Below are 24,809 nucleotides of genomic sequence, written 5' to 3' on the forward strand. Positions count from 1 at the left end.
CAGCCCATCCTCCTAAGGTTTCCCAACGTCAAGAAAAGGATAAAATTAAAGTGTCCTCTCCTAACCTACCAGAGGACTCGAAACAGAAAATGGGATAGTATGTCACTTTCGCGAGCCGCTGCCATTTTCTACCATGACAATTTTTGGCCTTGTGTAACGCATACTATTGAAATGTGATGTTCTTTGTAAAGAGGACAGGTTGCATTGTGACAGTTGTTTGGGCAAACAAGGACCAGAACTCTTCAGTTAAATGGCTTGTGTTAGCCTTAGCTACTTAGTTTACAGTGTGTAGTGGGTTTATACTGCATTAGTAAATGAATATGTGTGTGTGTGTGTGTGTGTGTGTGTTATCTTTATGCTTGGATACAAGAATCCTAGTGAGGATGTACCAGAGATTTATACAGTTCAATAACAACCGAGTACCTTCTTTTTCGTAGTCAAAGCTACGCTTGATTATTCTTAAGAGTTCGATTAGTTTTTTTTTTTTGTACTGTTGTACCCACTTGTTGTGCATCTCTCAGTGAATGATGTGTTCTGACTCCAAGGTTCTTTTCTTCATTAATTTGCTGCAATGTAATGTTGTTAATTTGGTAGTTGCGACATGAGTTGTTATGCCGCACATGTAAGGTTTTGCATCTTTCGACATTAAAAAACATTTGCCAGTCATCTGACCATTTGTGGAGTTTATGTAGATCTCTTTGTAAGGTCTCAATATCATTTTCACTTCCCACTTTACCACAAAGCTTAGTATCATCTGAAAATTTGATGATGTGCTTTGTAATATAATATTCTCATGTCATTGGTGTATATAACAAAAAGGGTTGGGCCCAAAATGGACCCTTGTGGTATCCCACTCACTACATTTCTCCAGTCAGATGCATTCTCATTTAGCATGACCCTTTGTTTTTTATGTTTTAACCATTGTTTTATCCATTCTGGTATTCTATACAAACCCATGTTGCATTGATTTTACAATATTGTTCAATGTGTGATAGTGAATGATTCGCCTTCCTTAAGATTATCTCTATGAGTTTGCAGATGTGTATTGTCAAGCTGATTGGACGGTTGCTTTCTGTCTTTTTTTATTAAATATGGGTGACATTTCCATATTTTCAGTTTAGGAGAACTATTCCTTAGTCCAGAGATTTTCTGAAAGAGAATTTCAGTGGTAGGCATAGTTCATCTGCCAGTTCCTTTATGACTCTGGAATGAATTCCATCCACACTGAGCTTTAGAGTCTTTTAGTATGTCAATGCTCTTCCTGATTGTCACATGTTAGGGGTATATCCCTTAATGCATCCTCTTCACCTTCAAACATTTGTGTGTAATAGGATGTCTTTTAATCTTTGTGAACACTGATGTAAAGGATTCATTCAGTGTGGGTGCTGCCCTTTTATCGTCCATCATAACTTAGTCTCATCTTTTAAGGGTCCTACTTTGGTTTTACCTCTTATGTAAGCATAGAATGTCTTTGGATATTCCTTTATGTTTTGGGCAAATTTTCTTTCATAGTTTATTTTGGCTGATATGATTTCCTGGGTGGTTGTTAAAGCCTTTTTTTATATCTAATAATCAATGGTGTTTGTCGTGAATTTATACGTTCTCCAGAGGTTCTGCTTAGTTATCAAAACTCTTTTTACCACCTCTGTCATCCATCTAGTTGCCTTTCTTTTCTTTGTCCCTTTTGGCACATATTTTGCAAGGAGTTTAGTAATGACCTTAAAATTTGGCCATGATGCTTCCATGTCATGATCACCTGTCAGCTCCCTCCAGGTGGTGGTTTGCACTTCCTCTTTCATTCCTTGATAGTCACCTCAAGGGTAATCTAGAAAGTCAAAGTCCTGGACCTTTACGTGAGCTTCTGTAAATGTAATCCAGCTTAGAATATTGTGATCTCATGAAGGGAAGGAGCTTTTCCCCGACCTGAATTTGATCATTCATGCCATTTTCTGATGTTAGCCCATGATCTAAATTGGTGGTACATTGAGTGGGCTCTTCCCTATGCATATAGTCTGCCACTCTTATAAAATGATGCTGATGCAATATGGTGCATAGTCTACCCCACTTATGATGCTGATGCAATATGGTGCATAGTCTACCCCACTTATGATGCTGATGCAATATGGTGCATAGAGTCTACCGCACTTATGATGCTGATGCAATATGGTGCATAGAGTCTACCGCACTTACGATGCTGATGCAATATGGGGCATAGAGTCTACCCCACTTATGATGCTGATGCAATATGGTGCATAGAGTCTACCGCACTTACGATGCTGATGCAATATGGTGCATAGAGTCTACCCCACTTATGATGCTGATGCAATATGGTGCATAGAGTCTACCGCACTTATGATGCTGATGCAATATGGTGCATAGAGTCTACCGCTCCCTATTTAGGGAGCCGGTCGGCCGAGCGGACAGCACGCTGGACATGTGATCCTGTGGTCCTGGGTTCAATCCTGAGCGCCAGCGAGAAACAATGGGCAGAGTTTCTTTCACCCTATGCCCCTGTTACCTAGCAGTAAAATAGGTACCTGGGTGTTAGTCAGCTGTCACGGGCTGCTTCATGGGGGTGGAGGCCTGGTCGAGGACCGGGTCGCGGGGACACTAAAGCCCCGAAATCATCTCAAGATAACCTCAAGATAACCTACCGCACTTATGATGCTGATGCAATATGGTGCTGATGCAATATGGTGCATAGAGTCTACCGCACTTATGATGCTGATGCAACATGGTGCATAGAGTCTACTGCACTTATGATGCTGATGCAACATGGTGCATAGAGTCTACTGCACTTATGATGCTGATGCAACATGGTGCATAGAGTCTACCGCACTTATGATGCTGATGCAATATGGTGCATAGAGTCTACAGCACTTATGATGCTGATGCAATATGGTGCATAGAGTCTACAGCACTTATGATGCTGATGCAACATGGTGCATAGAGTCTACAGCACTTATGATGCTGATACAACATGGTGCATAGAGTCTACCGCACTTATGATGCTGATGCAACATGGTGCATAGAGTCTACCGCACTTATGATGCTGATGCAACATGGTGCATAGAGTCTACAGCACTTATGATGCTGATGCAATATGGTGCATAGAGTCTACAGCACTTATGATGCTGATGCAATATGGTGCATAGAGTCTACCACACTTATGATGCTGATGCAATATGGTGCATAGAGTCTACAGCACTTATGATGCTGATGCAACATGGTGCATAGAGTCTACCGCACTTATGATGCTGATGCAACATGGTGCATAGAGTCTACAGCACTTATGATGCTGATGCAATATGATGTGTGCAGAGGAAGTAGTTTATGCCTCTGTTCTAATATTTTGAGCCCAGGAAAGGTCATTCTAAGAAGCTTGTGTAAGTCATACAGTATATGATCATTTTGTTATATACGTGCTGAAGTATAGATTAGTATGGTGATAGTCCCAGCACTAGATTTGGGGCAAAATTCAAGCAGGATCTCCAAGAAGGGTTATTATTGTCATCTTTGAAGGTGAAGGAGAGACCTACTGTGTGAGTGTATTAAAACAACAACACAGGTTTTATAGGTATTAAAGGACGGAACCTGCATCGTTTCTCAAGGTGCTGTAAATAGTGTTCTGAGAATGTCGTAATGCTCTATTCAAGCACACTGGCATTACAGTATGTTTCTCCATTGTCTTCTTGCTAGTTAATAGGTTTTTGAGGACCTGGTTGAGAGATTAGTGGATGCTAACAGAATTGTTACTGTACTATAGAGAAGGCTTGACAGTTAATATTTTCTGTGTAAGAGCAGTATGTATGTTTTTTAAATTGAATTAATACATAATCTTAATCTTTTATAGAGATAAATTACATACCTGAGTGAGGGAAGAAAATTATGGAAAGGAGATAATGTTACTCAATTCTTTTAAATATTGAATGATACTTTGACTTAATTGGTTAAACTTAGCATATAATTAATAATAATTTGTTACGTTGGGAGGAACAGGCAGCCAGAGTGTATTTATACACATTAGGCTTATATCAAGGTCGAATTACACAAACCCGCCCCCCCCCCCCTCCACTTCCTCCCCTCAAGCCTCCATGGTCAAATTACTGACCCCTGCCAAGAATGCAACCCCCCAAAAAAGTTGACTAACTCCTGTTTACCTACTTGCTGCTAGGTGAACAGGGGCATTAAGTGATAAGATAGGTGCCCAACTATTTCTGTCCCGCCCGGGATTTGAACCCGAGCATCTCGATTGTGAGTCAAGACTGAACCCGACTGTTCAGACAGGACCCCCTGTGTTGAGTCTCATGATGCAGTTACAATAAAATAGTCATGTTATGTATTTTGATAACCTGAATATCTTGAATATGTTCAACTATTTCCTCAAATGTCTGATGAAATTTTCTTGCAAATTTTGCATATAATTAATATAATTTGTTATAAAGTTCCCATACTTGATTACATTTGACTAACTGCTTTGGTCATCTCATCTTTATTCAGCATTATTGTTTTGTTGCATTTTATTATATAAAAACTAATGTAATGTACTAATTAAAGTGTGTTGATATGATAGGTGAAGATGGTTGTTTATCGTGAAGAAGGAACTCAAAAGGAAGAGGACCTCTATGACACCATCACCGTCCAGCTCACCAAAAAATCTGGGAAGGGTCTTGGACTTTCAATAGTTGGACGCAAGAATGGACCAGGAGTTTTTATATCTGATGTGGTAAGAAACTTTTGAAAGACTATTTTGAGTTATTCTTTCTTAGCATTTGTAATGACTATTGCATGCAGGGAGGTAACCTTTTTGTGCTTCCCCTCTGTAACGCTATAAAACGGCTTTGTGATCTGCATTTTTCTTCACATATATGTAAGTACAGTACAGATAAATAAGTCTCATGACTTTTAATAAATAGATAAATAAAATTTTGACATTTTGAATGCCAACAAGTGCTAAAAGAGAATGTGATATACTTTAAACAAAAAACACACTAAAGTTGATTTGACGGAGTGAATTCATCTTTTTTATCTAGCTAGTGGTCATGCAGAACATGCTGGTGAGGGCACGAACATGTTATTATGCTGGGTCTGGAGCCATTTGTTAAGTTAGTAATATGATAACTAGCAACACGAGAATGTGGTATTATGCTGGTACCAGATTAATGTGGTTTTATACTACAGATTACATAATGGATGATAGAGAGCAGGGTGGAGTAATACAGTGAGGCAATAAGGTGATTCTTTACAATACTGTACTTTTAAGTAACAAAACTTGTGCAGTTCTTTATGATATTAGAAGGTAATTTAAGGTACCTTTGTCTGCATAGTGTGTTTGCTTTAAGTTGGACTGAGCGATTATCAACAAGAAATATTTTGTTTTGGAGGGCCTGAAGAGTGGCTCTGTATTGCTAGCTGCACTGAGATACCTCCACACCTGTAAGTCACATCACCCCTTGCTGATGTGACTTATGGGTGTAAGTGTCATTGAGAGCCTATCGAGTACCAGGTGCCAAACCTTGACCCCGTCAAAATTGCAGACATAGAAGGAGATTTATATAATCCTCATCAAAGAATTGAGCCCCAGGAAAATAAGCACAGCAAAACAGACAAGTGCAAGGCTCAAAAAAAAAAAACAATGCAGCAAACTATCGAGCCAGTAGTTAAGTCGTGCACCCCTATAGTAGCCCCCGTCTGCCACCAGGTGGCGGCACCACAGGAGCTGTTGTTGGATCCCCCTTCATTAACCCTCGGGTATTTACATGTCAGACCTGTCTGAATGCCCTGAGTCACCAGCACTTCAGGTTCTACTATTTCCAGATAAGTGTTGGCCATCCTTTGGACTCTCTCATATGGGGGGCCCATTTGCTTGTTTATGGCTCCATGCTTTAGTATTTGCTCCATGTACATGTGTTTACAAGCCTCACTTGTTGTGTGGGCTTTTGAAACTGTTCACCTCAAGCTGCACGTGCCTAGGGCTGCCCTTCTCTAGGCACTCCTTGGTGTTGCCCATGTCCTGACATGGTTACTTTCCTAGTGAGTTTGTGTTAGTCCGAGAGGTTGATCTCCTGTGAAGGGTGCCTTGTCTAAGGTAGTGCAAGGGTCTTTGACACCTCTGCAGTGCTCTGATGTTGGGGGGAATTCTGGGGTTTATTGACTATATGCACTCAAGGATTCATGTGGTTGTACATACAGCACATTGCTGATGACCTTCACAGCTAAGTTTCTCCTTAGTGCTATGTTTTGCAGTTGTTGCTAATGGCTGGGTGACCTGCTTGATCTTTACCTGCAGGTCTTTGGTGTGGACCACTGAGCCTGCATTTGCTTGTGAGTTTTAGAAATGTTTTAGTTGCTACTCTCCTATGGTCATTCGTCTGCCTCTGCCATTCATATCGTCTGTTTGGTGGTTGTTCTTTCTACCCAAAGACCTGGGACGTGTCATCGTTGGGTGTGAGTTGTGCCTTCCACAATTCTAGCTGTGCCCTCCATCCAGGGGCAAGGCTTTTTTTACATCTTTTATTTTTTATTAATTTTTTTTTTATGCAGCAACCACATTCATGAAATAGTTTTCCAGTGTTCATTTTTGCATTATGTTATCACTGTAATTGCCCTAAAGTCAGCCCCTGTTGTGTTTGGGGATTGCAGCAGAAGGATTTGTGTAACCCAGCTGTTCAAAGTTTGTCTCCCTCCTTTTTTTTCCAGCCCTTCTAGCATGATGCTTCAGGGTGCTTATCCCCCCTCTTTGATTCCAAAATGTCTTGAGGTTTTCAGAGTTTGGGATGGGTGTCTGTGATACCCTGTTCTCTGGAGATTGCTTCTTCTATAGTGTAGGCATGTGGAGTTGAAGCAATGCTTTCCACCTAGGATATGTTGCATTCCCTTTCTCAGGATATTGTTGTTTGAGGTTCAGTTCCTTCCTCATGAGAGGCACTTTACTGTTTACAGCATCTGGTGTGTATTATGGCTCTTTCCTGGGATCTTTATTTTTTTGGACTTTCCTGGCAGGAAGGAGCCCAAAGAGGGTCCATGGGCACCTATCCCAAGCTTGGACCTGCCAGGTGGTGTCCGTCCATGACTGTAGGCTGCCCCCTTTGACTGATTCAGCCTGTCCCTTCCCATTCTGGCTCCGTTGAGCATTTACATGGCATTTGGATGGTGGGTGTTTCGGTTTTCCCTTTATTCTCAAGGGGGAAGTTCCCTGTACTGTTACTTACCCTGTGTGGTCTCTCTGGATCTGTGGTTAATTTTAGTCCTCTTGGAATGCATCCTTTCTGTTTTCTGTCATCTCTCTTAAACTTTGGGCTGTTGTTTTCACTTTGCAAGCAATGTCTCTTCTAGTTTTTGCCATCTCTTGGTTTGTCTCATTTTCTTGTTTCAGAACCTGTTGGTTTTCTTCAAGGCATTCTTATTTTTCATTTTGGATTCTTCCCTTGTTCTAGTTCCTCATACTTTTGACTGTATCTTTGTTTTACATTTTGGAGGGTGTGGTAGTGTCTGGTCTGCTTAGAATGCTGGCTGGTTTAGGTTCCCAACCAGTCTGCTTGTTTATAAGATGGGAATTTGGCTCTTTCACAGCTCAAAACTCTGAGCCAGAATTCAACAAGCAGTTATGCAAGTACTTATGAACCTGTAGATCTTACCTCAGTCTTTAGAAGCTTTGTTTACATTTATTTAACAGCTTTCAAGGATCGTAACTTCCCAATCAAGTGTTATCATTGTTATAAACAGTCTCCTGGTGCTTCAGAGCTCATAAACTATTTAATATACTGTATGTAAACAAAGGCGCAAAAGATTGAGGAAAGATGTACAGGTTCATAAGTACTTGCATAATTGCTTGATGAATCCAGCCCCTGGTTCCTTGTGAACTGAAAGAAATACCAGTTGGTTCCATCCCAGGTTGGTTGGTTGGGTCTGGTCTGGGATTATCAGTCAGCTTCCCTTTCTTTGCCACCAGCAGCTTGGCTCTTTCCTGCAGGATCATCTTAGTTTGATGTTGGAGAGGACTCAAATTACTTGAATGTTGGTCAAGCAGTTGTTTAGTAGCATGAATATTGTCTGCCCGTGTTCCCTATGACCAGGGTTTGGCTCCTAGCATTATTCTGGTTCCTCCTGCCTTGCAATGATTTCACTGTTCAACATCCCCGCGGTCCGTTCTCAACCAGGCCTCCTCTGCTTAAGTCTTTTACTGGGACCTTTCTCGTTCGCTCTCTTGCGACCAAACCATATCTTAAGTTACATGAAAATATTTCTGTTAATGACAGGTCCCAGGTGGTGTAGCAGAGAGCGATGGGCGTCTAATGCAAGGAGATCAAATTTTAGAGGTGAATGATAAGGATCTCCGGCAAGCAACCCAAGAGCAAGCTGCAGCCATCCTGAAATGTGCGCCAGGTTCAGTCTCCATGAAGCTGGGGCGGCTCAAGGCTGGCAAGAAAGCCAATTCTAATAACAATGCGTAAGTGATATTCCGCTGTACTTTTATTAAAGCAAATTGTACAGGGTCTTCCCCCTCTTACAAATATTGCAAACAAAGATCTGACTTGTAAACTTTTGATCTTACAAACTGCCTCAAAGTTCCCATGTTAGGACCCCCTTGTTTCTTGATATGAACCAATTCCAACATCCCCACATTAAAAACAGTCCTGCTAATGCACAACTTCACTTGCTCATTTAGGAGAAATTCCTCAGTAATAAGGGGTGGAAGTGTGTTGATGTGCCAATGCAACATCACCTCTTACTGCCTCCTTTAATAATTATGCATCTTCTCTCTTCAAAATAACATCAGATCAGACAAGTAGGGCAATTCTATTATTTTAGGTAATTGAAAAGCAGTTTCTTGTATTGTCCATAAAATTTGGGTTTTATGTGTTTAATTTTGGTGGTCCAAAACTTCACCGCTCACATTGTGGCTGTGGGAAACCTGGCTCAGAGTCAAGAGTGGCCAGCTTAAGAATACCTTTTCAGAACACGTTCTGTTTCTAAGTTTGAGACTGACCATTTAAGCACTTTGAAAAGGTAATTTAAATAGTTTATATTTTATATTAATATGGGATTGTTCAAGAATATATAATTTGAACTAATATTGTAATATTATACATTTGCATGCACCCACAGGAAGTAGAGGTTTGTACTGATGCCATAGTTCTATGATATAAAAGTATTTTGCCATTAAAACTTTTAGTTTTGTACATAAGCATGACATTATTAGAGTGTAAGATGAAATGTACAAATGACCGAAGATTTTTATATACCGTGTATTTCAGGAACAGTACTTGGCCAGTGACAATAAGTGACAGTTCCCCAGATAGCTCCAACAGTCCATCCACGGAGCCCCCCGTTCCCATTCCCCGCACACACATCCCTCTCCACCAGCCACACCATCTTCCACCACCACAACCACACCAACATCCACAACAGGAGACTCAGGAACCATTGGGCATAAGGACAATTTTGCTCGAAAGACGTGACGATGGTCTAGGTTTCTCAATTGTTGGAGGCTTTGGCTCCAACTTGGGAGATCTGCCCATATATGTGAAAAGTGTGTTTGAACGCGGTGCAGCAGCTCGCGAAGGATCCCTAAGACGTGGCGATCAGATTCTGGAAGTGAATGGACAATCTCTTGCCGGTTTGACCCATGCTGATGCAGTGGCTATTTTGAAAGAAGCACGAGGTTCAGTTGCACTTACTATTTTGCCGTCTAAGTGAACTATAGCAATGTTCGCACTTTTGTTTTCAATTTTGGTGTTTTTTTAATTGTTGCAAATGAAGGATAGTTCTGTAAGATGATACAGTTTAACATAATCCTTGCTAATAAGTCTTTGATGCTTTTTCTGTATTAAGTTCTCTTTATCGTTAATGATTGAGCTAATCCAAGGCTTATTTGCAATGTCATGTTAATAATAATGCTTATTATGGTCAGTTATCACATTAATTCTCATATGAACACACAAGATGGGACTCAAATTCCTCACAGTAATACATATTGCCTGAAGCATTCTATGGACTGTAAATTGTTTGTCTGCAAAGTCCGGTACACTGTACTACACCAATGTGTGGCCTTTAGAGATTGTGGTAGTTTCATATCAGCTTCATTTCCACGTGAGTGTTATGGCTTACATTTTGTTGTACTGACCACCACCATCATCCCCCGTTTTGTTAATGTGGACGCATGAATGAAACAGATGACCTGAAGCATCTGAACTGAAATTAGGGAATCTGAATTGTGGATTTGTAACAGGTCGTTGGTGATAAATGATACGTAAAGATAAAAAATGCACCTTTGGTGAATATCACTAATAATCAAAACCTAATGTTTCCCAAAAGCAAAACAGTCAGCAATATGATGAGGAAAGAATTGTAAACTTAAATGTGACTCCTATGAAATGCTGTATACAATTCTAGGGACATGCTGCAAACCTTTTAGTAAGTCATAAAGCTCCTTTGGCATTGTTTCTAAAACAAAACGCATTTAGATTACGTATACATACAATTTTTTGGGCAAAGCGTCAGTTTCACTGCAGTGTGTATATATAATCATTTGCAGTTTTAAAGGTTTAAATAAATGTACTGTAATAGTATTCATACTATTAATTAGTTGGCTAGATTCTTTGCAAAGTCTATACAGCATATCAGATTCCTATTGGTATTATCTGCAGGCTTTCATGCCTTTTGTTTACAATAGAACACTATTCATAGAGTCTGCGATTCATGTTGTTGATTGCTTGATTACAGAAAACCTGGTTAATCCAAACTGTAATATTCTACGTAACTGTTAAAGTGAAAGTTTTTTAAGATAGTTTATACTATTTAATTGTTTTTTACTTGTATAAATGACCAATTAAACTAATCAATGTTACAAACTACTCGTTGGGATCAACCAGGTTTTCCCTACATCTGTTATCTCTTGTTATGGATTTTACCTCTTGAGTCTGAACAATAATTTCGTAGGGTTGTATTATTCATTATAGAGTTTAGAAGAGCAATTTTAAAGCATTATCAGATTATGCTGATGATGCTCATCTTAGGTTAAGCATAATTAGGGCATTATTTTGTAATTAATCCTTACTTTTGAAGATGAATTCAGTACTGTACAATATGGGACTTGAGCCTTATTTGTTTATTAATAGTCCCAGAGGGTACTGCTGCAGTTCTGAAACATTCTAAAGAAGTGTGTGGATATTGACAACAGAAACATGTTGAGAGACTCTGCGTACTGCCGTATAGCGTATCTTCCCTGATCTTGAGGATTAGTCTTGCTATAAATACCCTTAGCCCCAACACAGAGGCCTCGACTATAGTATATATGGCACATTATACCATTCCCAGCATAATGTTCAGTCATGGTTTATAGGAAAAAACCAGACTAAGTGTCTACATGAAGCTGCATTCCAAGTGGTGGAGCCAAACTGCCACATACCTGTATATGCACCAGACAACTATGAGCCAGAGCACAAGCTTGGCCACATAACTAGGAAATTGTTTGCCTTGGAAGCAGGCCATTGCAGAACAACTGATTACAAGCTCATATTGACATCTTTTTATCATCTATGCAATAAGGCAGTAATATGAAATAAACATTTCTCATTACGTGTGTTTCTTTTCCCTTGCCTGAATGTATGTACATGCCAACTTGGATATATACTGTGTGATTCTGACCGACTTGGAGCTGTAGCAGCTTCCCATGCAGGTGACTTCCTATTAGCAACCCCCAATGTCAGCAACCGGCACGCGTCTCATACAACATATGGCTACCCCTCCAAATTGCTGTGGCTTTCCGCTTCGCTGTCCCAATCCACACCTAATATAGGTGCATTTGCCACGAGGCAGTGGCTGACAGGTATGACCAGTATGGCCTGCTCTGCTAAAGCACAGGAGGATGGCATGCAAGACACAGCAAGGTAAATGACATTACAGTACCTGTATTAAGGGAAGCCTTACCACAGCCGGTTGTCCAGCAGAGAGAAAACCTCGTTACCTAATGCCTTGCAACTCTGACAAGCCTGTCGTTTGCCCAGACAGGATCACAGTGAACCCCTGGAAGGATGGTAGACAATTGGTGTGGGACTAAAAGTGCATTTCGACTTTAGCCAGCATCTATGTTGACGTCAGTACTACATATCCAAGTCTCGTTAATACAGAGATCTTGATCACCACTACTGTACAATTTTGTCCCCATTGCCTCAGACACATTTGGTGTCTATGGTAAAAGTACTGCTTTATTTTTTTTAAGGAGCTGGGTTCTAGGCTAATTGGAACAACAATAGACCCTAGAGCCACCGGTTTCCTCTTTCAGCGCCTGAGTGGCGATAGAGAGAGGAAACGCACACTGCATCCATGGTTCTTGCCCTCCATCAGAGGAGCTGGAAGAACTCGACAACCTGAGACAACTAGCGTTGTACCTTGCATGTAACTAATGTTGTAACCCTTTTTGTATAATGAAGTTTAAAGTAAAATAAAAGGACAAAATACACAATATACAGGGGGTGGTAGGAGAGGACAATATGTGAGTGTATGTGGGTGCCCGACAAGGTTACCCTGGATGCTACATGTTGTCGTTTTCAAGGTCAAGGGTCACTACAAATGCAACCAGTGGTGATACCCTTGTATATTTTTACATAAAATATACATAAAATTTAGGTTGTTGAATATGACCGAAAGGGGTAAGATTAATGATTTAACACGAATCTTCTCAATATTTCTTTTGTTTTTCTTCAATGTCGAGGGAAGTTGAAAAATTAACTCCAAAAGTTCATTTTCACACGTTATTATGGTCTGTTGCCTAGGGATGCATTTCACAAGGTACTCCTTACATTTTCAAAGACAAATTTACCATGCTTTTGCAATGCCTTATATTCTCTTTGGGTGAAGTGGTACAGAACATGAGTGAGGTGAACAAGTGGATGAATGTCATAACATAAGGAATATTAATAGGGTATTACATGCATCAACATAAGAAGCTTACGTTCTTGCTGTTCCTGTGTGTCTGTTGGCTTGGGGTCTTGAAGTGGGTAGGATGTAATTATGTTGAAACGGGTTGTTGGTGGCTGATCTTGACTTTTTGATATGTAGGGCCTCGCTGATGTCCAGTCTTCAGTCTTCTGTTGTCGTTATACCTGTCAATTATTTCAGTGTGTGCAGTGTTAATAACCTAGAGAGAGATGTTGTGGTCTTGCCTGTATACTGAGATCTTTGGGGCTGACAGTCCCCAAGTGGGCAAGTGAAGGCATAAACAACATTAGACACTCTTAAGGCATTTTGCTTGGTGTCTGGAGAGTTCTTCATAAGGAAGTTGGGGATCTTGTTTTTGTAGTAAATTGTTAATTGTATCTTCTGATTGGTGTCTGTGAGGATAACATTCCTATTTTTATAACATTTAACATGCGGATAACATTCCTATTTTTTTAACATTTTTATAAGGCAAGGAAAAGAAGTTCCTGTAAAACAATCTAACAGAGGTACAGGTGTGTTGTTGGTTGTATCTTCAGAGGTTGCATGGCGTGTCACCTTCCTTTAATGACATCTTCAACATAACCATTAGAGAAGCCATTATTGACTAGGATTTTCCTTACTCTACAGAATTCCTCGTTGATCTGCTGCTTCCAACCTGAGCTGTGAGTGAGAGCTCGATCGATGTAGGCGTTGACACCACTCCGCTTGTACCTGTCCGGGCAGTCACTATTAGCATTAAGGCACATTCCTATGTTTGTTTCCTTGGTGTAGACTGCAGCATGAAGGCCTCCATTCCATTCCACAAATGTTTCATCTAGAAAGGGCAGCTTCCTATCAATCTCCATCTCGTAAGTGAAACTAAACACAGAATTTTGCTGGAATGCCTCCTTCAACTGCTGCAAACATCCGACATCAGGTACCTGCATAAATATGTTATCAACATACCTGCAGTATATAACAGGCCACCCTCTCCTTCCTGTGGGAGGCCATCTTCTCCTGCCTGTGGGTGGACTGCCCTCTCTGCCTGTAGGGGAGGGCCACCATCTGCCTGTTTGGGGGCCACCCTTTGCTGCTTGTGGTGGGGGGTGCCCTCTCCTGCTTGCATTGGAGGGGGCAACCCTTTCCTGCTTGTGGGAGGGAAAGGATGCTCTCTCCTGCCTGTAGGGGAAGGCCACCCTCTTCTGCTTGTGGAGGGGGGGGTGGGAAGGGTGCCCTCTCCTGCTTGTAGAGGGGACCAACCCCGTTCAGTACAACATGTACTAACACGTTGTACTGAACGGGGTGAGAATAGCTTGAGCTACCTCATCCCTTTGTGTGTATTTTACCTCAATAAACTTATTTCAATTTCAATCCTCTCCTGCCTGTGTGGGGGGGGGGGACACCCTCTCCTGCCTGTAGGGGGGGGGGCCACCCTCTCCTGCCTGTAGGGGAGTCACCCTTTCCTACCTGTTGGGGGCCACTCTATCCTGCTTGTAGGGAGGGGGTCACCCTTTCCTACCTGTAGGGGGGCCGCTCTCTCCTGCCTGTAGGAGGGCCACTCTCTCCTGCCTGTAGGGGGACCACCCTCTCCTGCCTGTGGGGGGGGGGGGCCACCCTCTCCTGCCTGTAGGGAAGGCCGCCCTCTCCAGCCTGTAGGGGGGGCCGACCTCCCCCTGTCTGTAGGGGGGACCACCCTCTCCTGTCTGTAGGGGGGCCACCCTCTCCTGTCTGTAGGGGGGACTGACCTCTCCTGCTTGTGGGGGGGGGGGGGGGTGCCCTCTCCTGCCTGTAGGGGGTACCACCCTCTCCTGCCTGTAGGGGGGGCCACCCTCTCCTGCCTGTAGGGGGGGCCGACCTCCCCTGCCTGTAGGGGGGGCCACCCTCTCCTGCCTGTAGGAGGGCCACCCTCTCCTGCCTGTAGGAGGGCCACCCTCTCCTGCCTGTAGGGGGGGGGGCCACCCTCTCCTGCCTGTAGGGGGGGCCACCCTCTCCTGTCTGTAGGGGGGTCACCCTCTCCTGCCTGTAGGAGGGCCACCCTCTCCTGCCTGTAGGGGGGCCACACTCCTGCCTGTAGGGGGGCCACCCTCTCCTGCCTGTAGGGGGGCCACCCTCTCCTGCCTGTAGGAGGGCCACCCTCTCCTGCCTGTAGGGGGGGGGGCCACCCTCTCCTGCCTGTAGGGGGGGCCACCCTCTCCTGCCTGTAGGGGGGCCACCCTCTCCTGCCTGTAGGGGGTGCCACCCTCTCCTGCCTGTAGGAGGGCCACTCTCTCCTGCCTGTAGGGGGACCACCCTCTCCTGCCTGTGGGGGGGGGGGGGCCACCCTCTCCTGCCTGTAGGGAAGGCCGCCCTCTCCAGCCTGTAGGGGGGGCCGACCTCCCCCTGTCTGTAGGGGGGACCACCCTCTCCTGTCTGTAGGGGGGCCACCCTCTCCTGTCTGTAGGGGGGACTGACCTCTCCTGCTTGTGGGGGGGGGTGCCCTCTCCTGCCTGTAGGGGGTACCACCCTCTCCTGCCTGTAGGGGGGGCCACCCTCTCCTGCCTGTAGGGGGGGCCGACCTCCCCTGCCTGTAGGGGGGCCACCCTCTCCTGCCTGTAGGGGGGCCACCCTCTCCTGTCTGTAGGGGGGCCACCCTCTCCTGCCTGTAGGGGGGCCACCCTCTCCTGCCTGTAGGGGGGCCACCCTCTCCTGCCTGTAGGGGGGGCCGACCTCCCCTGCCTGTAGGGGGGCCACCCTCTCCTGCCTTTAGGGGGGCCACCCTCTCCTGCCTGTAGGGGGGGCCACCCTCTCCTGTCTGTAGGGGGGTCACCCTCTCCTGCCTGTAGGAGGGCCACCCTCTCCTGCCTGTAGGGGGGCCACACTCCTGCCTGTAGGGGGGGCCACCCTCTCCTGCCTGTAGGGGGGCCACCCTCTCCTGCCTGTAGGAGGGCCACCCTCTCCTGCCTGTAGGGGGGGGGGCCACCCTCTCCTGCCTGTAGGGGGGGCCACCCTCTCCTGCCTGTAGGGGGGCCACCCTCTCCTGCCTGTAGGGGGTGCCACCCTCTCCTGCCTGTAGGAGGGCCACTCTCTCCTGCCTGTAGGGGGACCACCCTCTCCTGCCTGTGGGGGGGGGGCCACCCTCTCCTGCCTGTAGGGAAGGCCGCCCTCTCCAGCCTGTAGGGGGGGCCGACCTCCCCCTGTCTGTAGGGGGGACCACCCTCTCCTGTCTGTAGGGGGGCCACCCTCTCCTGTCTGTAGGGGGGACTGACCTCTCCTGCTTGTGGGGGGGGGGGGTGCCCTCTCCTGCCTGTAGGGGGTACCACCCTCTCCTGCCTGTAGGGGGGGCCACCCTCTCCTGCCTGTAGGGGGGGCCGACCTCCCCTGCCTGTAGGGGGGCCACCCTCTCCTGCCTGTAGGGGGGCCACCCTCTCCTGTCTGTAGGGGGGCCACCCTCTCCTGCCTGTAGGGGGGCCACCCTCTCCTGCCTGTAGGGGGGCCACCCTCTCCTGCCTGTAGGGGGGGCCGACCTCCCCTGCCTGTAGGGGGGCCACCCTCTCCTGCCTTTAGGGGGGCCACCCTCTCCTGCCTGTAGGGGGGGGTCACCCTCTCCTGCCTGTAGGGGGGCCACCCTCTCCTGCCTGTAGGAGGGCCACCCTCTCCTGCCTGTAGGAGGGCCACCCTCTCCTGCCTGTAGGGGGGCCACCCTCTCCTGCCTGTAGGAGGGCCACCCTCTCCTGCCTGTAGGGGGGCCACCCTCTCCTGCCTGTAGGAGGGCCACCCTCTCCTGCCTGTAGGGGGGGGGGGCCACCCTCTCCTGCCTGTAGGAGGGCCACCCTCTCCTGCCTGTAGGGGGGCCACACTCCTGCCTGTAGGGGGGCCACCCTCTCCTGCCTGTAGGGGGGCCACCCTCTCCTGCCTGTAGGAGGGCCACCCTCTCCTGCCTGTAGGGGGGGGGGCCACCCTCTCCTGCCTGTAGGGGGGGCCACCCTCTCCTGCCTGTAGGGGGGCCACCCTCTCCTGCCTGTAGGGGGTGCCACCCTCTCCTGCCTGTAGGGGGGCCACCCTCTCCTGCCTGTAGGAGGGCCACCCTCTCCTGCCTGTAGGGGGGGGGGCCACCCTCTCCTGCCTGTAGGGGGGGGCCACCCTCTCCTGCCCGGTCCATAGAATTACCCAAATCAGCCCAAATCGGCCCAAAACTACACAAATCGTCCTAGCATTACGTAAGTAATGAAGAAATATGGTATATTTACTTACTATAATGTTGGTGCTACACGTAGAACATGATCAAACCTATTTTTACTCTGAAATAATCTAATTTCATAACGAAATGAGACGTAAATATGTGAGAGGTGACGCCATTGGAAGTCGACGGTCAAAGCGACAATTTTGTGGAGCGACTTATCCAAGATATATGGTCGCCTGGAGAGTGTTTGCTGCCATATCAGCCTCCTGCACAGTGATCCAGTCCTTTTCGTTCATTAAACACCGAACCCTACACGCCCTCTGATATATTGCTTAATTAACAAATATTCACAAATAAAGATTATATTTGTATATGTTATCAGAAAGGCAGATATAAAATAGTTTTTGTGAATCCATCAGAGAGATTATACCTTATTAGAGAGGAAAAATATTCATACTCTAAACAAGGCTTCATTGCCGACGCTCTCCTTACCGATATAGGAACTATGACCTTCCGAAGATCAATGTTAATTTAATCTAGATATTGTAATAAACGAAGTTTTCTATGTCATCATAAAGACATAAATATAAGCTGCATGTTAATACTTTGGCATAAATATAACTGAAGTGAAAGTGAAGATATATGCCTTTTTATAGTTACTTGATGGCTCGCTCAGGGAGTGTGAAGGCCTCCACACAAGCCAATCAATTTTATAATTACTTTGCATATATGCAAAGTAACGCCATAGGTCTTTATGTCAGAATAAAGACTTGTAGACGATAATGTAGCTACATTTCAAGGAAAACATATCTTAATATAATTATTAAATGAATGCAAAGTTATGGTTAAATAAATAGCCAATACCACACAATCGCCGGTGTCCGGACACATGAATAGTCGCATTAGGTGAAAGGAAATGTACCCAACCATTTCCATTTACCCAACCAGTTTGTGCACCCTATACTCATCCTCTGTGCGGTAATTTATTGTGCATCCCATACTCATCTTGTTACCAGTAGTTTGTGCAACCCATACTCATCCTGTGACCCGTAATTTATTGTGCATCCCATACTCATCCTGTTACCGGTAGTTTGTGCAGCCCATACCCATCCTGTGACCTGTAATTTATTTTTTAAATACAGGACAAAATTTAAAGTAAAACTAGATTAAAGTAAATTTATGTTTCTATCTTTCTTGAGACGTATAAAAATCTTACGTTTATTAACGATTCTGCGTGAAATAAGCATTGTTCTGAGATGAATATTGCGGATTTCCGGCTCTACGACCGATGAAAAATGCAACTTTTATACAACTACAAATATCTTTAGTTTTACTTTAAATTTTGTCCTGAAAGAGTTTTCATATATAGATCTAGTTTCTGCCGTTCTTCTGACATAAAAAGACCTTTGGTTTAATAAGTTATTAAGATGTTTTCAACAATATTACAAGGGCGTTCACCGATTCCAACATGGGCGACCCTTTTGGAAACGCATGGAAACGCAACACTTGGGTTGACCCGATTGACAGACTGGTTATATTCCAACAGGGTCTGAGACATTTGCACTGGCGGGCGGCGTTCTTGCCAACTATATGGCTGTTAAGTTGAAAATTGTAACTGTTAAGAGCATTCTATTGTGGTTTTAATATTGAACAATTATACATATACGAAACAGACAAATCTGGTGTCCGAAATAGTAAAAATATTAGTGTGCGATGTGACCAATGTAAGGGGGATATTGGGTGTGCCTCGTATCCCCTACAACAACAAGAAGTTCGAGAGCGATGAGGCCGCCACCTACTAGCTTCAGGATGTCGTCGAATCTAAATCAACAATACTTTCTCGCTACTACTACTACCGCCGCTACTTTCTCGGAAACGTAAGTACCTGCCGCTTTACTTCTCTCACCCTGCCTAGCCTGGCCTGGCCTGACCTGGCCTAGCCAGACCTGACCAGACCTCACCTGGCCTAGCCTTACCTAGCCTAGTCTGACCTGGCCTAGTCTGACCTGACCTGGCCTAGCCTTACCCAACACTAATCACCACACGTGACAGCCCAAACGAATCGCAAATAAGTACACGTAACAAGTCATATGCCCGGACACTCTTTCACCTTGGGGACTGAGTGGTAACTATTGTATAGAAGAGCCGGCTCCCTGAGAGTGGTAAGAGGGGGTGATAAGAGGCTAACGTGTGGTCTTGAAGGAAGTCGATAAAGCAGACAATTTTCAAAAGGAAGGGCAGCATAACGAGCAGACAGGAATGGACAGACAGTCGGTTATCCCATAATGTGTAATACGCCCCGCACAGCATGGGTGGAGTGGGGGGGGGGGGGTTGTAGTAGGGCACAGTATGGTGATGGTGCGGGTGAAGTACACACCCACTGAATTCCTGCCATCAATAATTTTCATAACCATTAGAACAATTGCATCCCTCCAGCCACCATCCTTCCACTGACCCCCTCCTCTGGTCCTCCACCTCAGACAATAACCCCCCACACCCCCTCTCCCTTCCAGACATCAGCATGTCAAAATCAGTACCATAATGTGTTTAAACTATTTAAACTAAGTCATTGTGTATCTCAAGGTATCTTAATTCATTTGAAAGTGTACATGTGCATTCGTTCATATACTCGCCTAATTGTGCTTGCTGGGGTTGAGCTCTGGCTCTTTAGTTCCACCTCTCAACCGTCAATCAACAGGTGTACAGGTTCCTGAGCCTATTGGGCTCTTATCATATCTACACTTGAACCTGTGTATGGAGTCAGCCTCCACCACATCACTTACTAATGCATTCCATTAGATATAATCATATATGATTACACATAATCATAATCATTCCATACACATAATCATATATGTGTACGTCAACGTATACATACATGCATATATATACCTCATATTAAAATACTGATAAACAAATGGCCATGAACAAATTAATTTATAATTGTAGTACTATATATAATTTTAATAGACTAATTACGTGTTTATACATTTGAATGGTCCAGACAGGTGGCCAGCCTTGGACATATACACTTCTGGTAGGCACAATGACCTCATGTTAGACCCTTGATAGATTATGTGAGAGAGAGAGAGAGAGCTGGGGCAGGGAGGTGCGTGCCCCAGGGAGATAATCCATGCCCATGCCCCGCCTCGAGGTCAGTTCTCGATTCACACCAAGAATAACAATCGAGCAAGTTGTCCTGACCAGGATGTGGCATATTAGGGAGGGTTGAGGAATAGGAAGCCTGTCTGATAGGGCTCTTGGCAAGCAGCTCTCCCTCAGTCTACCTATCTATATGGAAGAAATGTATCTAGGCCCTCCTCCCCCCTGCCTATTCTCTCTCCCCCACCTTTCTTCCTTCATTTCCTCCCTCCTTCCCTCCCCCTCACTGGTGAGAGAGTAGGAGTGTGAGAGTGGTTAGAGAACTCGTAGTTCTCACGCTCGTGAAATTGTCTGCGACCCTGGAGGAGTAGAGCGGAGGGGGGGTGAAAGTAGGTGACGATGGAGGAGTAGAGGGGAGCATTATATGCAGTGAACGTAGGTGTCTATGGAAGAGTACATCATAGAGGAGGGTGAAAGGAAGGTGACGATGGAGGAGGAGAAGGGAGGGGGTGTGAAGGTAGGTGATGATGGAAGAGTAAAGGGGAGGAGGGGGGCAAAGGTAGGTGTCTATGGAAGATTACATCATAGAGGGGGGTGAAGGTAGGTGGCGATGGAGTAGAGCAAAAGGGGTGGGGGTTGAAAGTAATCCTGAGTTTAATTTTTTAGTTATATATAGTGACACCTCGGCTTACGAATGAATATTTATGAACTTTTCGGGTTACGAGCCTAATTTCTTCGAAAAATTTGAATCGGGTTACAAACTTTGCCTCGGGAAAGGAGTTTGTTGATATACGTATGGGCTGACCTAGCGCGTGGGGGCATGGTGATCGCGCCTCAGTTTACCAGTGTCTCCTGCCTAGTAAGTATCGCGCCTGAATTCTTTGTAAAGCATTACATTTGTTTTGGGATTTTTGGCTATTTGAACATAAACTAGCTAGGCAGTACAACAAATCTATGTCAACAATATGCACTATACTTGCTAAGAAAAAGGACATTATGAGCATTAAAGTGGCAAAAGGCATATCAACAATCCCGAAACAAAGAACACAAACACTTGAGGATGTTAAAAAGTTTTTATTAATTTGGATACACAACAAGGAGTTAGCAGGTGATAGCATTTCAGAGGCCATCATTTGTGAGAAACCAAGGCATTTGCATGAAGACCTTTTAAAGAAAACCCCTGGAACGAGGGGGGGGGGGGGAAAGATGAATCAAGTTTGAAAATGTGAAAAGTTTGTGTGACAATAGAGCCTCGTGGAAAACTTTTGCTGTGGTCATTACCTGGTGGAATGCACCCAGGATGGAGTATTAGGGCTATACATCTTTTAAATCATAAAAGTAATAAACATTTCCCATCAACCTTACAAACAATATTAACCTATTTTCATGTATTTCCCCCATGTGCATTTTAACAAAGTTGCTAAATTGCCTTTATCATTCTGTAAAATTTCAATTACAGTACTGTATGTATAATTTTGTTAGTATAAATGGACTGAATATTCTGAAATTGCTATTAATTTTACAATTTCAGATTCAAAGGTGGTCTGGACACCCAATTTGGTCAGACAGGTGAAGAGAGCATTTAGGATAGTTCGAAGAGATGAAGATGGTTGCAATTGTGTTCGAAGAGGCAAACGCCCCCCTTTGCTCCTGACATTATGTTCAACCATTGACCTCTGCACACCTAACACAAGGTAGGTTGAAAACTCCTCCTTTATGTCATTGGTACATTAGCCAGAAACTCAGGGCTCATGTAGGAATATCCCTAAAAAAAAAAAAAGTGGCCCCAACAATGCATCCTATAAGTCTGGAGGATGAGCAGAAGCATTGTCGAGAAGCAGGACCTTGAGTGTCAAACTTTTCTCTTGCAGATATTTTTTGATGGCAGGGCAAACCACTCCACATCACAGTTTTTCTGCACGTTATATATTTTTTAAAACTCTTGGATTTTTTAATGATACACGAGCAAGGGTTTAATTTTCAAATCGCCACACAGCACAAGAGTTAGCCTGTCCTGACACAAGTTAGCCCAAGTTAGCTTGTGTCCGGGCAGTGATGTCTCCTCTTGGGTAATGTATGTCCTCTTCGGCAATTTTTTCCAGAATAGCTATGTCTCCTCACAATTAAACACTTGTTGTGGAATATATCCATCAATACAGTATCTACAAAATCTTTAAAATCACGAACAAATCTTTCAGCCCCTACTTTGTCTGAGCTGGCACCCTCACCATGCCTCACAACACTATGAATACCACGTCTTTCTGGGGGGAGCCCCGTCGGCTCCCCGGAGCTTTACCGGCTGATATGCTAATGTCAGACTTTGGCATCAGTCATGTGTATGGAGTTCTAGGGCCTACCGGGGACCACGAGCCAGAACCTGGCCCCCTCAGAGAGGCAAGGGGAGCAATGGCCTATAGAAACCCCCGTGTGGTTGGAAGCATTCTATGTCTGCCATCGACCGGGTCAAGCATCCAGAAAGGTAAGCATTCCAAAACAAACCCCTATTCTGGTGAAAATTGCTACCTAAAGCCGAACTAGTGGATAGAACTCTTCAACAGAAAACAAGGAAACTAGCATGACGTCATACGTCACCGCGCCGCTGTCTGCGCAGCTCCCCCCTCCCCGGGAGGGGGAAGGGGGAGCCCCAGACCTCCCACGCCGGCTATCCACCCATCAGTTCTTCGGCTGATGCTATAGGCACCGGTTATGTGCTCCGGCTCCAGTGGTTGTTTCAGCACTGTACCTAGAGTGTGGTGTCTGTTTTCTAGGTGGTGCGTGAGCCGGGAGTGTTTCTCCAGTACTCGGGCTGCATGCGCCTAGGGTTCCCTTCCCTAGGTGCCCTGTAAGTACTGCCCTTGGGGCTTGGGGCCTCCTTCCACAAGTTCCTTGGGTCCTGCCCCTGCTTGGCCGTTTACTGCTTGGTTTTCGGCCGCTCTTTGTGTGCTCGGGTGTTCTGTCTCCCTTGTTCGCCTTAGAGTAAGGGGCAGTTTTTGCACTGGTGGGGCACGGGGTACTGTGCAGCTTGTCTTTACCAATCATAGCGGCCGGCTCTGTTCCGCTTGGGTACGCTGTCCTCTTGCGGGGTTTTCTTTTTCTTTTTGTTTATCTACCTGGTGGGGGGGGTCTGCCTTCGTTCTTGCCCCTTGTGTCCCTTGTGTTCTGTGTATTTTCGGGTGGTACCCCCTCCTAGGTCCCCGTGAGTATACACGTCCCGGGGGTTCAGGTCTTAGAAAGTTGTTTGGTAGCTTTGGGTGCCGGTTAGCAGTACCCTGCCTGGGATTACCTGAGCGCGAGTCCTCTTATAGTAAACGCTCGGGACCCTGGGAAACCCCTGGGGGCGCGCGGGTCCGATGGATGTGACCCCAGAGTCCCCCCCTCGCTTCCAGCGAGTTTGAGGGTTGCTCTCACCCTTTGTCTCTGGGTGACTCTCTGTTTTGCCTCCGTCTGCTGCCTGTGGGGTCGGTGACACCTTCGACCCGGAGTCCTGCGAGTTTGGTTGCTCGTTGGGGCTCGGTTACCCGGTTGTGCTGACAAAGCGGGTGCGGGCAGCAGGGGCGTTGCACTTGAGCCTTGGTGGTGGCAACGTTCTCGTGGTTCCTCCCCGGGAGCCCCGGGGCTGCCCCGTTGTAGTTCGTTTTGGGACTTGGGGGTGTTGGTTGCTTCGGTTCTATCCACGCCCCCTTGTCTTTCCCCTGGTTCACCCTTCCTGCCTGCATCCGGCTCCTTACCGTCTGTAGGTTCGGGGCGGGGTTTTTGATGGTGTTGAGACTCGGGCAGTCTCGGGGAATTCCCCTTCCGGGGTAGTGACGGGGGCATTTGAGCCTGTTCCTCCAGCCGTGTTGTATGAGTCTGCCAGTGGGCTCCCTTCCTTAGTGTTTTTCACGGCTGCCCCGGTTTTCTGGTACGGCCGGGGCTTTGGGGGAACGGCTCGGCCCCGGGGCCTGTCGTGTAGGTTCCCGGGGCTGGGGAGGGGCTGACTTGGGAGGCCTTGGCCCCGTTGGGCCCCGTGGGGGTTTTTATCCCCCTCTAGGCGGGGCTTGTGGTTACGCGGAGTGGGGTCTTTCCTCCCCACTCGCCGTACGTGCTGTTGGGCGTCGGCCCCTCCCCGGGCTCAGTTCCTTGGCCTTTGAGTCGGTTGGTTCCGTCCTGTGGGTGGATGTTTCCTCCCACCCCTTTTTGGGACGGTGTTTTCGTCATGTTTCCCCGTTCGATGGGGTTCTGCGTGACTTCTGATCTCGGGTGCGCCTGCGCCTTCGTGTGCCTTCGGGACTAGTGTTGGCTTCTGTGTTCTCGAGGGTACGGGAAGGTTTTTCGCTACTTCCCGCATTATTGGAACGTCTGTCGGCTCCTCGTCCTTGTTGCCCTGTTGGGCTACTTGTCGCTCAGTTGGGCTACTTGTCGCTCTGTTGGGCTACTTGTCGCTCTGTTGGGCTACTTGTCGCTCTGTTGGGCTACTTGTCGCTCTGTTGGGCTGCTTGTCGCCCTGTTGGGCTGCTTGTCGCCCTGTTGGGCTGCTTGTCGCCCTGTTGGGCTGCTTGTCGCCCTGTTGGGCTGCTTGTCGCCCTGTTGGGCTGCTTGTCGCTCTGTTGGGCTGCTTGTCGCCCTGTTGGGCTGCTTGTCGCCCGGT

General features: G+C 46.0%; 1 protein-coding gene and 1 long non-coding RNA gene across 4 annotated transcripts in view; both read left to right on the forward strand.

Annotated features, from left to right (window-relative positions):
* Nucleotides 1-11,580, forward strand: part of LOC123748468 (multiple PDZ domain protein) — a 1,300,933-nt gene extending 1,289,353 nt beyond the window's left edge. Inside the window, 3 exon segments of the mRNA XM_069303573.1 lie at nt 4,574-4,726; nt 8,259-8,449; nt 9,258-11,580. Of these exon segments, the coding sequence (XP_069159674.1) occupies nt 4,574-4,726; nt 8,259-8,449; nt 9,258-9,699 (786 nt within the window). The 3' untranslated portion in view covers nt 9,700-11,580.
* A 5,518-nt stretch (nt 11,581-17,098) lies between these two features.
* Nucleotides 17,099-24,809, forward strand: part of LOC123749497 (uncharacterized) — a 68,104-nt gene continuing 60,393 nt past the window's right edge. Inside the window, exons 1-3 of one of the 3 annotated variants that reach the window (XR_011222555.1) lie at nt 17,099-17,117; nt 18,627-18,957; nt 21,714-21,876. This is a non-coding gene — a long non-coding RNA (uncharacterized lncRNA). Of the gene's footprint in view, nt 17,118-18,041; nt 18,059-18,213; nt 18,958-21,713; nt 21,877-24,809 lie in introns of those variants that run through there. The other 2 variants (XR_011222556.1, XR_011222554.1) reach the window with 2 other exon arrangements.

This window comes from Procambarus clarkii, chromosome 50, assembly GCF_040958095.1.
Source record: "Procambarus clarkii isolate CNS0578487 chromosome 50, FALCON_Pclarkii_2.0, whole genome shotgun sequence".
Classification (NCBI taxonomy): Eukaryota; Metazoa; Arthropoda; class Malacostraca; order Decapoda; family Cambaridae; genus Procambarus; species Procambarus clarkii.